At 36.9% G+C, this 16592-nt stretch overlaps 1 protein-coding gene across 2 annotated transcripts in view; it reads right to left on the reverse strand.

The window, feature by feature from the left end:
* The window catches only part of SEMA3A (semaphorin 3A), a 174847-nt gene that overhangs the window by 25271 nt on the left and 132984 nt on the right, over positions 1 to 16592 (reverse strand). For both annotated transcript variants that reach the window (XM_009645661.2, XM_035901086.1), the window contains 5 exons: positions 10669 to 10811; positions 9382 to 9496; positions 9214 to 9283; positions 8002 to 8146; positions 2084 to 2303 (listed from right to left, as the gene is read on the reverse strand). In XM_009645661.2, the coding sequence (XP_009643956.1) occupies positions 2084 to 2303; positions 8002 to 8146; positions 9214 to 9283; positions 9382 to 9496; positions 10669 to 10811 (693 nt within the window). The remainder of the gene's footprint in view (positions 1 to 2083; positions 2304 to 8001; positions 8147 to 9213; positions 9284 to 9381; positions 9497 to 10668; positions 10812 to 16592) is intronic.

Below are 16592 nucleotides of genomic sequence, written 5' to 3' on the forward strand. Positions count from 1 at the left end.
CACCTTTTGTGCCCCAGCTCCAAGCACAGGTGTTGCAACGTCTGTTCTTGTTCTACGAGGGTATAACCTCCTGCTGGAAAACAAACAGTTCCTATGGACAAAAGTAGTATTTCAAGAAATAATAACACTCTGCACTTACGAAGCTGTGTTTTTGGTGCTGAAATCTCTTTTGGCAAGTGCAAGTAATAACCTTTCAATGCTTTTACAATTCTTGGGCACAAATATCAGCAATATTGGATGAGATCCAGAGCGCTTACCACACACCTGAATATTAATGGTTTAGGGAATTAGGTGAGTGCCTAAATTCCCAACTCAAAGGGAAGAGCTAGATAACATTGAGGCTCTTTCAGAGGGAGACTTTGCCTGACTAATGTAGATAAGAACCACTATATGTAATGATGACTATCTAAAAGCTATAGCTCAGGTTTAAGCAAGTCTTCCTGTTCTGTCTGAAAACAGACAGGAACTTCTGCATAACTATTCATCTTACTCTAATAGAGGTCTTGAAGAAAGTAGAATGAATCTCTCTCTGGAAGTACTTATCTCTATCTGTTGCAGAAGCCAAGGCAACTTTCTTAGACTGAATGCCAGACTTCGGTGAGATAAATGCCACTTCTTGTGCTCAAGATGTAGACATAAATCAACTCCTTGTGTTTGTTCAGCATCATCCTCTGGATGCTGAAGGGCTTGTTCCCTCACATGGCAGCCAAGGAGAGTATTGACGTTAATTTTTTTTCAGGGCTGAGTCAAGTCATAGAAGACTCGTTGAAAGGCACAAAACACCGCCAGTTGTAGATGGCATTGAAGTCTCTAATGTGCGATGGGAAATATGTGTTGTGTAAAATCATATGAAACTACTTTTCAATGTTTTATGCAAGAACATATTGTAGCACTGGTATCTAATATCTCAGTTCACATCTTTAAAGAGCTGGAACACTTTCTTCAGAGCTGTATTTCCTGCAGTCAATGTTCTGAATTGCTATGCATGCACTGCGTTTGGTACACAAAGCTTCATCAGCTCTCAATTTACTCATAATATATTTCAGCCATCAAGATGAAAGAGAACTTGAGATTTATTGCTTTGGAAACCTGATCCCAGGTCTAGAACACCAAAACTGTACTTAAAGGAAGCAAAAAATTGGACTGCTATAAGACAGACAGACAGACAGATATTTTTTGGTCCAAAGCTGAAAAGAAACAGTGGAGTTTTGGTTTGATTTGTTTTGACTTCATGATGCCAGTGTCTAATTACTAGCAATTATGTTCAATAGAAGTTTAAAATACTTTTATTTGACATAACTGAAACACCAGTCAGCTAATGAAAAATCTTCAAAGGTGAAGAAGCAGATCCACCAACTGTTAATCAGCTTAGTTCTGAAGCCCCTGAACCTAGGCAAATGCATATCAGTTAATTTTTGGCCACTGTTATTTCTTATTATTACCTTTCTGGAAATTATTTCTTTTCTGAGTGCATATTTCCACTTTTGACAAAATGCCCAAGCTGTATGATTCTGCAAATGCTTTGGAAAGGATATCACGTTTCTATTTGAATACCAACTCTTCTTAAAACACTTTGTATGTGCCAGATATTTTCATTTTAAGTAAAATGATGTACTCTTCTGGCTAAAGAATGGGGCATCTTAAGGCAATACTTGAAAAACTTGAAAGGCACACAGGACATTTCCCATACCTGGATACTTGCCTCATTTGTATTAATACTTCTTATGCTGTACTTCAAAATGGGTACCTCAAACCCCACATTTTAATACTAAATTATAATTAATACAGAAAGATATTTCTAATAACATTCCCTAATAACATTAGTTGAAAAGAGAGTGGTTTGATCTTAATCCATCTGGCAAAGCTCCTACAAAATTAAGCTATGCAGGCCACAGCCTGAACCTGTTACACTGAATGTACGTAACAAAGACCTCCTCACACACACAGTTTTGACTCTTGCCCTAAGTTTTCACAGGTACGCACTGTTCTGTCAGTGTTCTGTCTCTCAGAGCGCGAAATTTTACCTGATCTATGTCTCCATAATGCCTGGAGGAGCATACAGTGTAGATTCAAGACTTCTCACCTGTGCCAATAAACATCACATCATATTGGCCATCTTCTGCGTCTACTCGATCGACTACTATCTGTGTGAACTGGTAATCCACATCCGTTTTGATCATGATTGGACGGTTGTTGATGGGGAATACTGGGTTGTACATGGCTGGATGACTTCTCGCAAATGTTATAACTTCATCAGGAAGGTCCTTGGTGGAATCAAAGCCTCCAAATGTTTTACTGGGACACTGGAAATAAAAAAGAAAATGTTTTACATTTCATTATTGATCACTAGAAACACATTAGAAATCCATTTCATTACAATCATCCCAACTACTGCAGTCTGTAATTCAATATGACAGGGGATCCAAGTATTTCATGACAGACAGCAGAAGTTAATTCTGTCACTAAAAGTCTCTTTTTTTTTCATTTTGCATTTAAATCAGTATGGTTAACAGAATGTAGACAATACTCATATATAATTTTTCTTACTACTACACAGTGCAAAAGGATTTTCAGTCATTTACTGATTAGTATTAGTCTTTAACTGGCAGAAGGAAGAAATCCTGGATTGTCCAAAATGATTCAATATGAAACAAGCAATTTCAGTATTTGATTGTGTATACAACAGAAAATTAATTATTTATGCCACTGTCTTAGTTTCAAAGTATTGTCTTCAGAAGTTGACTGGAAGTCAATTCCTCTCTGAGGAATCAAATCCTTAAATGCTGGGACAATTCCCTGTTCTACTGACTTTTCAAACTCCCGCTTGTCTCAACAAGCCTGTGTCATGCATGTAGTCCAATAACATGGATCCTGCTACACTAAATCAAATTAAATGAGTCATGTCCTAAATGTATCTCTTTTCTCTCCATTGATTCTAAAGAAAGCTTCCTGTGAGTGTTTCTGATTATACTGTACATAGGAACAGTTAGGTGAGACGAGTCTCACTAAAGAACTGAAATAACTCCTCACTGTTGTGTACTGTGCAGTAACAGAAAAGTTGGTGTCCCCTTGGGATTAATCTGGTCCCCATGAAGTAAGAGAGGAAAGAGTTCCTTTGCCCCCTTATATAGGCATGGGTGGGCCAGACAGGTTTGCCTCTAATCTGTGAAAAGCATAGGGTTCTGCTTTTCACATTTTGCTCACATTCTCCCAACATGAGCAAAAAACAGAGGCCAAAAAGGGAAGGAGAGGTAAGACCACGGCTTTGGTAGCCACAAAAGTATTCCTTCACTTTCACCTACCTCATGTCCCCCTGGGGAGACTCAAGGACTGTGGCTAATCACCACCATTTGCCCTCATCTCTTCTGTAGAATTAGTCACTGTTTTATAAACAGTTAGAGGTTACTTTAACATAAGCATTAGTAGTGTGTTAGCAATGTTGAATGGATGAAGAAAATGAGCCACAATAGCATTAAGTCACACAAAGATACTTGGCAACGAACTTGGTGACCCCCACTCCTAATCTGTTCAGATACCTATTAAAGACATATAAAATTATGAAACCCATTTGACAACAATTATGTTTGAGGCATTTGAACCTGAAATATAAACAACTGGTGTTAAAATGCCCTAGATAATTTGCCCTTTATACCACATATAAAATATCTTCCAATTAAATTAAAAACCTAGAGGACAACATCTTATTAACCAGACCTTGCAGGATGCTCAGCAGAAGAAATCAATTGTCTTTGCTATCACCTTGATCCAAATTATTAATAATTCATCAGAAACAAAATTAAAAAATCAATGTTATCAAAAGGAGTAGCTGTTATACTCAGTGAAGGGACATTTCCAGTATGGACATATAAAGTGTAAATTGTCCCTTCTTGGCATATTTGTTAGTAAGCAAATTCCCGCATTCTGTTCCATTACATGGTATGGAAGGGAGGAAGGGAGGGAGGGAGAATATTTCATTAATGCATGTGGAGCAGACTAAGCAGAAAGTAAGTTAGTTATCTACTTCATTGTGTCAACACTTTTCAGCCTTTTTATTATTATATGTTATTGCTCTGTTGTACAGAAATATTAGAAAGAGAAAATCGTATAGGCTTTTCATGATCATTGGCCAAACCATTTTCTGTCTCAAAAATTACATTTAAAATTCTACACTTCAATTTTAAGTTTTCTTTACAGCTCATTTAATACTCTAACTAAAGTTCAATACTAATTACTCAGATTAATCACATAATGATTAATTAGATAATATATGTAAAGAGCTTTAAGTATAAAAATCACTACACAAGGACTAAGTATTGTTAATTACCGCTGGGAAAACACTGAAAAAAAACAGTAAATGAATATTCATTTCAATTTTAAGTAAATTAATTTCAGCTGTGTTTCAATTGCTTGAATATTTACTTTCTGGCTCATTTTCTAACAAAGGATTTTACTTGCAGCAATGTTGACCAAGATATATTTTATACAGAAAAATCACAAAACTAGAATTAGTATCATAATTCTGTGTGTTTAAATGAGACTCCCAGTTCTGAGAGCCAGATTACTCCTTGGATCCCCTGCTTTTCTGAGAACAAAAAAATGACAGTAACTTTGTGTCTTTACATCTAAAGTTTAAAGTGTATACCTGGACTAGGCTGTGGCTCACATTCATCCCACCTCACTTTAGGAAACTGACTGAGATGAAATCAAACTCTCATTGCTATAACTCCCTCCCTTTTCAATGGAGTGAAATGGGCACCATCAGTAGGTGGGATTTAGCCCATCCATGGTCCAAATCACTTGCAGAGGAATCTCAACTCACATAGTCAGAGATAGATAGACTAGACTAGACTAGACTAGTTGTTCCAGAGAGGAAAGTCCTGTCATGTTTCCTTATGTTATGGTCACAAAACCAGGATACAAAACCAAGACAACCTAACCAATCCCACCGATAGCAAGGAAATAGAAAGTTTTCAGGTGCTGAAAGTTAGGCATGTATACAGATATCCTGAAAAAGTTTGGAGAAATGAGCTTGATCTTGGATTCAAGTAGAGTCAAAGGACACTTGCATTTAACATTTGCTTCCAATTCTTGGTCTCCAGAATGCTATGTCAGTGGTTTTGATCAGTCAGAAACAGGTAACTAAGCTGTCCTCTAACTAACTGACCTAGTAGGGAATCCAACAGAATAAATCAATAGCTACATTTTGGTAGGAACAAAAAGTGCTTTGGTCATAACTGAAAATAGACTCTTGGTACCGTGAAGCCAACCAGAGAAAACTTGAGCTCTGCAGCTGAATTCACAGAAAGTCAGACATGAATTCAGGATGAAGTGCCTCATTCAAGATGAGGTACATACAAAAATCCCCCCTCCTCTCACAAATATTGTTAAAAGGTTAAAAAAAAAAAAAAAAGTTCTATAGATCTTAAAGGAAAAATCCTGGCAACTACTTTGTTAAACGTGAAGCTGCTATAGAATTGTTTGCAAAGTTTTCCGACGTTTCAAAAGAACCGTTAACTTTCCTTTTTCTTTACTTGTACCGGGCAAGTCACCAGGTGCTGAAGAACTTTACTGGCACCTCACCTATTAAATTCCTCGGATAATTCAGCACTGTTTAACTGCAGTGAGATCTGGAACTGAATCACTCTAAGAAGCTCAGGTTTTGTTTCTCCCTTCCCTTACCCCGTTTCTTGGAAAAGGAAGCCACAAGTCTGACATCTAAAGGAACTTCAAAAACCTTTCTTCTTTATTCTCGACAGGTCTTCAAAGCCATTGAAAATACATCCAGTTTTATTACTTTAGAAACAAAAAGGTTCTTTTCAGCCAGAAATGTCTCTCATTTTAAAATTCAGTTTTATTCTACTAATACAATGGTATGATTTTAGCAACTGTGAGGGGAAAAAAATCTTTTTCAGGGTGGTAGACACCAGGATTAGGGTCACTGGCAGTGGGCTAAGAGAAACTGATGGCCTCAGCCACTCTTTAACTAACATCATTTACTGTGGCATGGCCACTTGCACTACATGATGAGACTGTAGGGCTATGTAGAATTGTATAATTTGGGATCACATTCGCCCTTTGGCAAGAAAAATGTTTTCAATGAAATCTGAACCACTTTGCACTTTCTTTGTGAATCTTAGGATAAATATGTTATAGCGAAATTGTAACAGTAAAATCCACTCTGAGATTGGATTAGCCAGAAAAAAGAAGTGTATGTAACTTAACTGTATTTCCCTCCTTTGGCAAAAGGTCTCGTGGCTTAGGTCACTGAGCCACTTAGGGGCTGGATTCTGTTTTTCTGCTTGTTCTCGGGAATTTGATCAAGTTATTCTTCTCCCATACAGATCTCAGTTCAAGACCCTCAGACAAGTCTTGGAATAACCCACAGGCTCTGAGGCAGGCAGAGCTGTGTTGCCAGTCTCTAGGGCAAATATTTGAGTTGTGCATTCAGAATCTCAGCAGAGCTGTGTTCGATCTCTGCTGAGAAATGAATGTAATAGAGCCACTGTGCAGCAGCCAGTTCTTGATCCCAGTCTATTTCTGTGATGGAAGCATGCAACATTCTTCTTTGTAGTTTTACATAATTGTTTTTGTTTAGAAAGGTTAATCAATACTGGAATCAAAGAGGAATATAAATAAACAGAATAATGAATATTAACTTATATAAGTCTGTCAGACTGTAAAGAAGATGACATTAGCTATACAAGAAATACCAAAAATATCTACTCATTCACATTTTCCACAGGGATGTGAAACAATGCAACTGCAAAAAACCCCTCTGACATACCAGCATTAACTATAATAATTTTAAAAAAAGTTCAGCATCAAATGAGAAATGAAATCTCTCCTGTGCTGCAGAGCTTGTATTTCAACTCTGGAAAAAATTAGGAAACCCTTTAGCAGTTGTAGTGAGGGAGTGAGAAGTGCTGAGGAATCTGGCTGTCAGGGAGCCACTGTTTTCTTTTACTTAGGAAGTCATTTTCATTAGGCTGAGCATATATATTGTCTAACTGTTGGAGATCAGTTGAAAGATCAAGTTTGAAAGAACAATTTCAAAACATACCAGACAAAAGTAGAAATTCTCATGATTTAAAAGAAAGGATCAAAGTTACTCCTGGTTTTTTTGTGCCTTATATTTAAGGAGGCTTTTAAAAGAATCTTATAGACTGATATATTATTTACATTTACATGTATATCTTTATATGTATAAATATGTACACTTATATTTAATCTTCAGCAATGGTATTTCAGAATGTAATTGGTTCAGGCTGATTTGTACTAGCTAAGGAACTACCCCAAAGTATACTATTAATGCTTTTTTTATAAATGTCCCATCTTCTTAGACTAGTGGTAATTTCAGAGGCAGTTAAAGATTTCTAGAATGTGATGACATCAGCTGGGAATTGTAAATATGGATGTCTTATATACACTGACTGGTATTTTAGTCATTCACACCCTAGAAACAGAGAAACAGGTAGAAGCACAGATTTTAAAAAATGCCAGTGAAAGTTAGAATTTATTACAGTAACTCTATCATCCATTGCAGAAATATCTGTCTTACTGTGCTAGATTTAATGTCAAGAACAATTGAAAATCTCTTAACAGACAGGCAGATGCTCTGTTTTCTGTTCCTTCTCACTAAGAATGGCTTGGCCAATACCTGGAACAAAGACAAACTCCAAGGAAAGGATAATGCAGAGTAATTTATTAAACATTTGACTTTAAGTAAAGTACTTCAGCCATTGCTCAAACTTCTGCTGAAGCTGTTAATATGAACGCCAAAATTAAAACCCAAATGAAGTTGCTATTGCTGTTTCATACTTTACCAGAAAATCAGTACGTTTTGGACCTGGAGGAACTGTTAGCTTTCCTTTCTGCCACCCGAGCCATTTCATTATCTTTTTCAGTTTCTTTCCTGGATCTCAGCTCAAGGACCATGTAATGTGTGAAGATATTTTCCATAGTTTTCCCTTTTTAGATTACTGTATTACTTAGGGTACTTACAGTTCCTGGCCGTGGATATGGCACTCTCCCTTGGTAGGGAACCCACTGGTAGTTTGGGCCATCTCGATGGGCATAGGGACCAAGAAATACCCTCCTCACGTCAGTCATGCTGTACATACACACTGCTGACCCCTTGAAGATATTACTAAAAATGAGGGGAGAAGTCATCAAATCAGGTTCTTTAAATTATCAGTTGGTTTCATCGAGTAGAAGAGCTATGGGAATAGCAGCTTGTTGCTTTCTAATTTATTGCATGTGCTGATTATCAAAACTCTGACATGCTCTCAGAGCAATCCTAACTCACCTCCTGTGAAAGTTCAGCACAACTGATACGATCTCTCAGACATTTTCCTAAGCAGATGGCTGCTATTCCTCTATTTAAAACATATTGTCCCCAGAAGGCTAAAGCCCCAATTTGAGTAAACTTCAACGGGGCTGTCCCTAGAGGACTATTCAATTTTTTCCTACACTTCACATTTTTCTATTTTTTTTAGCAGCCTCTTCCGCCATTTGGGCAGCACACACACAAACTTCAGTGTTGTTTCTTACCTTGAGATTTCTTACAGCAGACAGTAAGGACTTGTAAATCTCCCTCGTCTATGCCTGGTTATCACTAGAAACATTCTTTCTGTTTAGAAACTAAAACTTTTGTCCTTCGCAGATAAATGTGGCAATGCAACCAGTACTGCAAACCTTCCTCAGGCCAAAGCTACAAGTATAATTTTGTTCTTGGTGAAAGCACAATGAAACCAAAACATTCAAGTTACAGCTATATGTGATTTAATAACAGAACTTTTGAAAGATCATTAAACTTCCCAGATTTCAGCAATATTTTTTACTAATATCTCCTTGAGTAGCCAGTTTCTCACACCACAGATTTTCTATTTTACCCTGCCCCCAAACAAGCATATTTGTGCTTGTGTTGCTTTTCTAGGTCTGTGTGGAAAGGGCTACAAATTCTGATCCCCACTATAAAAAGCCCATTCAACAGCAAGAACAGCCTGAGAAACTGATAGTCTTTGTGATTACTAGCTTCAGAGTGATGATGCACATTGCTCAAAAGAAAAGAAACCCAATTCATCACTTCTCACTGCCACTGACTTCTCAGTTCAAAGGTTAAGAAAATTCTATGTTTCTGAAAAACATTTTTAACAAAGAGACCTCTTTAAAACAAGCAGCCACCCAAGATTCCATGCAAGATACGTTCTATACCTGGAAGTTGTGAACACTCCATAGACTATTGGATTTTTAGGGTCTTTTGAGTTCATTAGGAACACATCCTCTGTAACAATAACAAGAGATGGAAAAGAAATCTAAGTTAAATTCATATGGATAATATCTGAAAACATTTACGTATTCAAAGCCATTTCTACCACTTACGTAGTTCATCAAAGTGCGTGTCAATGCCGTTGGGTCCCGGCACAGAACAAATCAGACGTGCTTTGAGGAAAGTTGTCCATTTGTTAACAAGGCTCCGGTGCCCACCAAAGTCATTCTAATAACAAAAGTATTCTTCATTAATATCTAGTAACAGTCTTTGAAGTATCAACACAGTACAGAAAAAATAGCACAAAAAGAATAACCACAAATTGTTACTTATAGAAAACAGAGAAAAGAATTCATATTCTGCGTATAAAACATTATTACATTGTCAAAAACGCTAATTCTGAATTGCTTTTATATTACATTGTACATATTTCATAGTAGTACATGATTTAAAAAATGAAAAAAACCAAAACCCAAACCTCTTTATACATTGTAACACATATATAGCACTGGAGACAGACAGGCAGACTATTTTGTTCCAGAGCTCCCAGGCTGCCATGCCCAGGTAAAGCTTAAGGGTTTTATTATCCTTAACTGGATAACAACAAGGTAGAAATGCAAGCTGCAAGTGAACAAAGTAGATAAAAATGCCAGAACAGTGAGATTGGTTGTATAGCTGCAAAACGTATATGAATAAAGTGCACCAAGGACTCCATACTTATGGGGTATTAGGTTTTCAAGCAGCTACCTCTGGACTTGAGGAGATAAATTGAAATTATGCTTATGGATTAACAAGAAATTTTACTGTAAACATCATAGCTACAAAGCTACAACATTTATTAATATCATTTCATTAGTAGAAATCTTTTTGAAGTCTGTCAGAAAAATATTTGGACATTTATCAGTGTGGATGAATGATTCAATCTGCAGTCATTAAGGGTTTTCTGAATGGTTGCCCATTTCTACAGCTAAGCCTGAACAACTGTTTTGTTAAGTCTTCCTTTGTCTCTGTTTTAAAGATTTTCACTAATATGGGAATGGAAAAGTATTAACATTCCTTTAAAAAGTAAATTCTTCAAATGTTTTTGGCCTACCTGGAAGTATCATATTTCCCGTAAAAGAATCTCTCTTTTGCAGACACATTCGAAGCCTCAGAAGCTGCCTATGACTTTTTAAACATAACATCGTAGTTTGTGAAGCTGCACCAAACAGAAAAGTACTGAAAAGTATACCTTTGAGTGTGTTATTCCCTAAATATTTTTCACTTGGGATGATCTCTGCTTTAGTACAAGCCAGTGTTAATACTGAATAGTTTACGGGCGAGAAAATGCAGTTTCTAAAATCCCTCACAAAGTGTCCTGTAAGTGTATTCAGTCCCACAAGAAGAAGTCCTTATTTTACCTTGCAGATCTGCCCTATCCTGGCATGAGTGGCTTTTCCAGTGTGCTCTCCATCAATTGCATTTTCACGGAAGAAGAAGTAGATTTTGTCATCTTCTGGGTTGTCGCTCTCTGGTATCAGGTGAGCACTAATAAATCTAGGATCTGAGAAGACAATGACGTTGTGCATGTTACTACTCCATGAATTGAATCATTTGCCTTCTTTATATAATTCAATTGTGATTTTGCTTCCCAAGAATCAATATTTGCATCAGTGGCAAATATATCTATGTTAGGTACATCCTCAGCCATTAACGTGTGACAGGTATTTACGTTCCTCTTGCCTTTAATACAGAGGTGTTTGTTACAGATGAACAGATCTTAACTTTATTACTGGAGCAATTAAACATCCATGAAATCTCTTTACAAATGGTTGTATAACATTAGAGCATGGCTACCTAATTCCATATATCTATTACTGACATTTTTCTTGTTTCTTTGCTTGTTTTGACTTTGGTCAATAATCTTTCTGTATGTCACACATAAAATGAGACAATTATTGAGACAAATCCAATGTTCCTAACTTTAGCAGTAGTGAAGAATATATGAAGAGAGTATTTTACATGTAGAAAAGTATTAATGTGTTACTGTCAAAAAAAAAAAAAAGAAGAGTTAAAAAACACAGTTTTGATTGATATTGTCTACTTTCACACTATGATACCCTAAACCCCAACATTTTTGTCTCATTTTCAGAAAAGAGAAAAAGATTTGTGAATTTCTACTCAGGTTGTTGAAATACTGTCTCTTGTCATTTTTTTAAATATTTTTTTTTTCATAGAAAACCTTTATTTCTTGACAGTTAGAGTGACAACATCATCTGGTGATAAAGAAGATCCATCAACAAATGAAAATATACAAAGAGCAGACATACTGATCAGTTATGTAAAAAATGGTGGAAAGAAGTTTGGGGAGAGGATTTTATAGAAATCATAACAGTAAATTCATACCAGTGGTGAATCTGGCTCATCACTGTATTTTACAAAGATACTTCAGCTGGTATCTTTCACTATATTTGGAAAAAGAAGGCATATCCAACAGATTTACCAATCTGTTTTATAACCATTTTACATCCTGCTGGGATAATTAACTGTGAACTATATTTAACTACTCAGAGTCCTGTTCCTATGTGAAAGTATAAGCTATTTTAGTGTCATGTATTAACATCTTTTCAGTGTGTGTTTATTCCTATATAGTCATGGAAATAACGAACTGTACTTTGTTTTGCCAGTTTGTACTATCTGTCCTGTGAAACCCATTGCCTTATTAAGGATAGCAGTGTTTGTAAGCAACATATTTTGATATATTTATATATAAGTATGTATATGTTTACATGTTTCTATTATATCAGTACATACTGCATAATTTTTTACGTGTGTGTGTGTGTTTGTGTATATATGTATATATGGATTTTTGTGTACTCTGTGGATGTGTGTATATATATGCATACACAGTACATGAGAATGACCATGCTGGCTTAGACCAAGGTTTACTTAGATCAATATACAGACTCCAACATTGTCCACAAGTAATTATCTGGGACAAAGAAACAATATGGTAAGCACAAATAATACTCTCCCAGAACAATCTCCCTTCCTCCAACTATTTTCAGTGTAGTTGATTCCCTGAGCTTGGTTGCTTTCTACGTGCTTAGTAACTCTCAATGGATTTTTCATCCAGTTATCTGTCTAGACTCTTCTTGAACCCATGCAAATTTCCAGCATCCATAGTGTCCTTTTGAAATTTGTTTCTCACGTACACAACCTAATGAACTGAACCCTACTTCTGATTTTGCGTTTTGAACATTGATCTTACTTACTTCATTTGGTGCCTCTTAAATACTGTATTGGAAATACCCACGTTCAAGATGTGGATGAATTGTGCTTTTATACAAGGGCTATAGCAATGCTCTTTGTTGGTTTCTCTGTTCTTTTTCTATTAATTCCTAACATTTAATATAGATTTGACAGTTCCTAATCAGTAAGCTGAAATTTTTATGGAACTTTCATGTGCCGTAACCCAAGAACCTCAGTTTTCATTGGTAATGCTCGGTCCACAACCCATGTTTTTATATGTGAATATAGGCATGTTTCCCTCACGGTTTTCTCCATGTTTTATCACCACATCATTCATCAACAATAATTTAATTTGTCATTTGACTGCTTAGCTACCCGGTTGCATAAGATCCTTTTGTAATTCTTCACAGCCTTCCTTTGTCTCACTATGATGAATACTTTAGTATCGTGTGAAAAATGTTCTCATCTTGCTGCTCAACCTCTTTTTCAGGTTATTTATGAACATATTGAACAACAGAGGCCACAGAACAGATTTCTGTGGAACTGTGTCCATTACCTACTGTTTACTAAAATAAATCTCTTTAGACCTCTGAGCTTAAGCTCTCCACCCCAAACCCCAGTAACTTAAGCTACTAAATTCACTTCCTTTCTTGCTAGCATGCATTTGATAGCCTTCAAGTTATATTGACACAAGGCCCAAGATAAATAATATCTAGAATATATTGTACCATGGTAAATACCTGTTATTTTATATATGATCTACCAGGGCTTTGAGTGTAACTTGTGTCACAATAAACACAAGGCTACAGCTTGAAGATTTCTGGATTGCAGCCTCTGGAAGGATATATCAGGAAAGAGGATACCCATTAGAAGACACTGGTCTGGGCTACTGAATCTGGAGAACCTCTTGTCTGAATACACTGGTTTTACAATCTTAAGGTCTTAATGAAAAGGGCAAAAAAAAATCATTCAACCAAAACCTAAATACATTTCCAAATGGTTGAATGATTTGGTTTTAGCACAATGGGTTTTGTAAATCATGAGGTATCAAATTCTAAAATAAATCACTATATTATCAGGCATCAGAAATCTAACTTTACATTGGCCTGTGAAGATATTGTGGGGAGTCCCCTTTGAGTGAATAAATTTGCTGATAAAGCACGGGTTATATAAACTTGCCCTCAGTTAGCCTGTTATTCTTTTCTTTCCCTCTCATAATTTTGCAAGTGAACACAGAAGCAGTAAGCATTAAAGCAGGAAAGATACAGGAATGATAGAAAAATAGTTTAAGAAATTAAAAATATATATTTCAAATACTTCTGACAGAGTGGTAAGAGAGGAGAGGAGTGTGAGAAAGGCAGCTATAACGCCATAGCCACAAAGCATGTGAATATGCTTTGTATACATTTCTTACCACTGCTTACCTGGGGTGAATTCATTTTTTCAATTAGTGATTAATAATCCTAACTACATCCCTGAAAATAAAGTGGTTACACAGCCTCATATTAGAACACATCCATTCTACATCATGTTTTTTGTTGAGTAACTCTGGTGTATCTTACTGAGCAAACCTCAGGCTACTTCACCATCTGGTTAAATCAATATGTTTTAGTCAATAAAAAAGTGGTTCTTCATGTTATAGGGCCCTTACTCTTGTTACCTGGTGGCGTTTGGGTTTTTTCGCCTCTTCTGTATAACAGATCCATGTCTATGCAATGAAGCAAATAAAGGAAGAACAGGCTACACGTGTCCTGTTTCATACAGAAACAGATTCATTTCTGTTCAGAATGAATACAATGATCATAAAAGCAACATCATGATTATATCTGCGGAGAAGGGGAGAGAAATGTGGTTGGTAATTTTGTAGGTTATAAAGCTAAGAAGTGGGTGGTGTGAACTGGTGATGTGTAGTGTGTTCTTTATTGTTTCATTAGCAGAGGAGCTATTTGACTTGCCTGAGGCTTGATGCACACTTGTATTTAACTCCAGGGCCTCAGACCATGCTTACAACTAACTGTTTAGGGTCATGATGAATCAATCAGCCAGATGGCCGGCAGTCACGCAACACAGCACTCTCCATGGACTACATAGCATTTTTTCATTGCTCTTCTTCGAGGAAGGGAAGGGAGGTGTTGTCCACAGACAAGGACTCCTCCTTGACTCTCCTAATTGCTCACCCATGCAGCAGAAGAAAGAATGTCATCCATGAATGTGTACGTTCAAGTATTGAGACTGCCATGCCTTATCCTGAAAAATTAAACAGGTTCGGTATCAAGGGGTCCCCATGGGAAGTTTAAAATAATCCAGACAGGGTTGACCTATTTCGTACATTCAACACAGCCACAAAAGAAGTGCTGGAATGAACTTCAAGCAAGTTTTACTGAATGGAAAGTGGGACTTTGATCCAAACCCACCGGTGACCATTGTAAAATCAGTGCACTTTATCTATCCACTGTTGTGGATAGATAGGATGACTTCAGATTTCTGTGTATGAATTATCAGGTATTCTGTGACCCTAAAACTGTCTCCAAACCGTGAAGTGATCAGAAATGCTGTTACAACAGTTCAACACTTTCTTGTTTAAAAGCAGTTTCCCATTGGCTAAAAGTCCAGCAAGCATGTTTTGGGAAAAAGAATTTAAGAAATAATATGACAGCAAATATTTTTCAATTTTTCATTCTTTTAAAAAAACACAAGCAGACAATGTGGAAGAGTGCTTTAAAAACAGCACACGTCAAACAAACATGCCTGAAACGTGTTTAAGCATGATCAAAGGAGAAACAAAGCCACAGCATAAACATGATCAAAATAAAATTACAGCTAAAAACACTTCTCTGATCTTGCAGCCAATGTGAACAAGCTAAAAATAAAAACGTAGGTTTTTATTTAAAACAGTCAGCCTCAAGAAGCAAATTATTAAAGCACACACCTTTTTCAGTCTCCTTTTTCCAGTTGTCTTGGCTGTAGGGCTATTTCCCAGCTCCCACGCGACACCTTTCTAGCGCCATTTTTTGTGTGCCCGCCTGCAATTACCAGCTCTGCAGACATTTCACTGGCAGCAGCCCATTAAACTGTCCTTCATGAGAAATCTGGCTCTTTATGAAAATGACACCTTGGTCTAGCTGCCTCTATGATTTATATGCCATTGTTTGCTTAGTTAAGTAATGGAAACATGTTTTGCTTGTCTCAGCACTACAGGTTGAGAAAAAGCTAAGGAAAATCGATCTGCATTTGTTCTTTTACAAATGTTACTTGTTAGCAGCAACAACCACACACACACACACACTCCCTAACAGCAAGAAACAATAAAAGTCAGAAATTGGATTTCTAACTGAATTGTATTAGCATTTTAATGAAGATCTATAAACCTGAAGGCACAGAAATTACCTTTAGCTGTCAAGATTGAGTAAGCTGAAGGAACAGAAGCTGGGGTCATCTCTTCATCACTTGACAGGAGCCAAAGGGCAGTTCTCTCAGGAAATGTTTTGTAAAGAGTTTGAACTGGATGCCCCTATTATTGTATATTTACGGTCAAAATGACTAATTTATCAGTTCACAGCAAGAAAATTCTAGGAAACTAGGGAAATTTTATGCTCAGTAAAACTGCAATTGCTATAATTTAATGAAAAGTACTGGAGGGTGACTGGGGCCCTGAGGAGAGGAACAAGACTAGGGAAGCTGAAATTAAAAATTTAACAACAACAAAAATAGACAGCTACTCAGGATTTCATAAATACGTACAGTGCCCGTCTACTGAGACCCAGCACAGAGAAGGAAGCACTGTCCTCAAAAAATCTGAACTTGAAATCACAGCATGCTCTACCACCCACCGAGAGGAGGACCTGCAGCACCAGTCACAAATGTGCACAGCAGAGCCGCCTGCCACGGGCATGCTCGGCAAGGTCACCAGAGGACAAAGCTTTTAATATGTGGTGATGAGAGAGCTAAGTTGGTTTGTGGTTTTACACACTCGAACGCAGTTTACAAAACACCAAAGCTTTTAGTGGTGTTCTTCCAAAGTCCCTTCATTTCAATTGTTCAACTTTCACATCCCTCTTGTTGCCAGTGACTCAGGCAAAGGCAGAGAGCTCTC

This window comes from Egretta garzetta, unplaced genomic scaffold (assembly GCF_000687185.1).
Source record: "Egretta garzetta isolate BGI_Z169 unplaced genomic scaffold, ASM68718v1 scaffold148, whole genome shotgun sequence".
Taxonomy (NCBI): domain Eukaryota; kingdom Metazoa; phylum Chordata; class Aves; order Pelecaniformes; family Ardeidae; genus Egretta; species Egretta garzetta.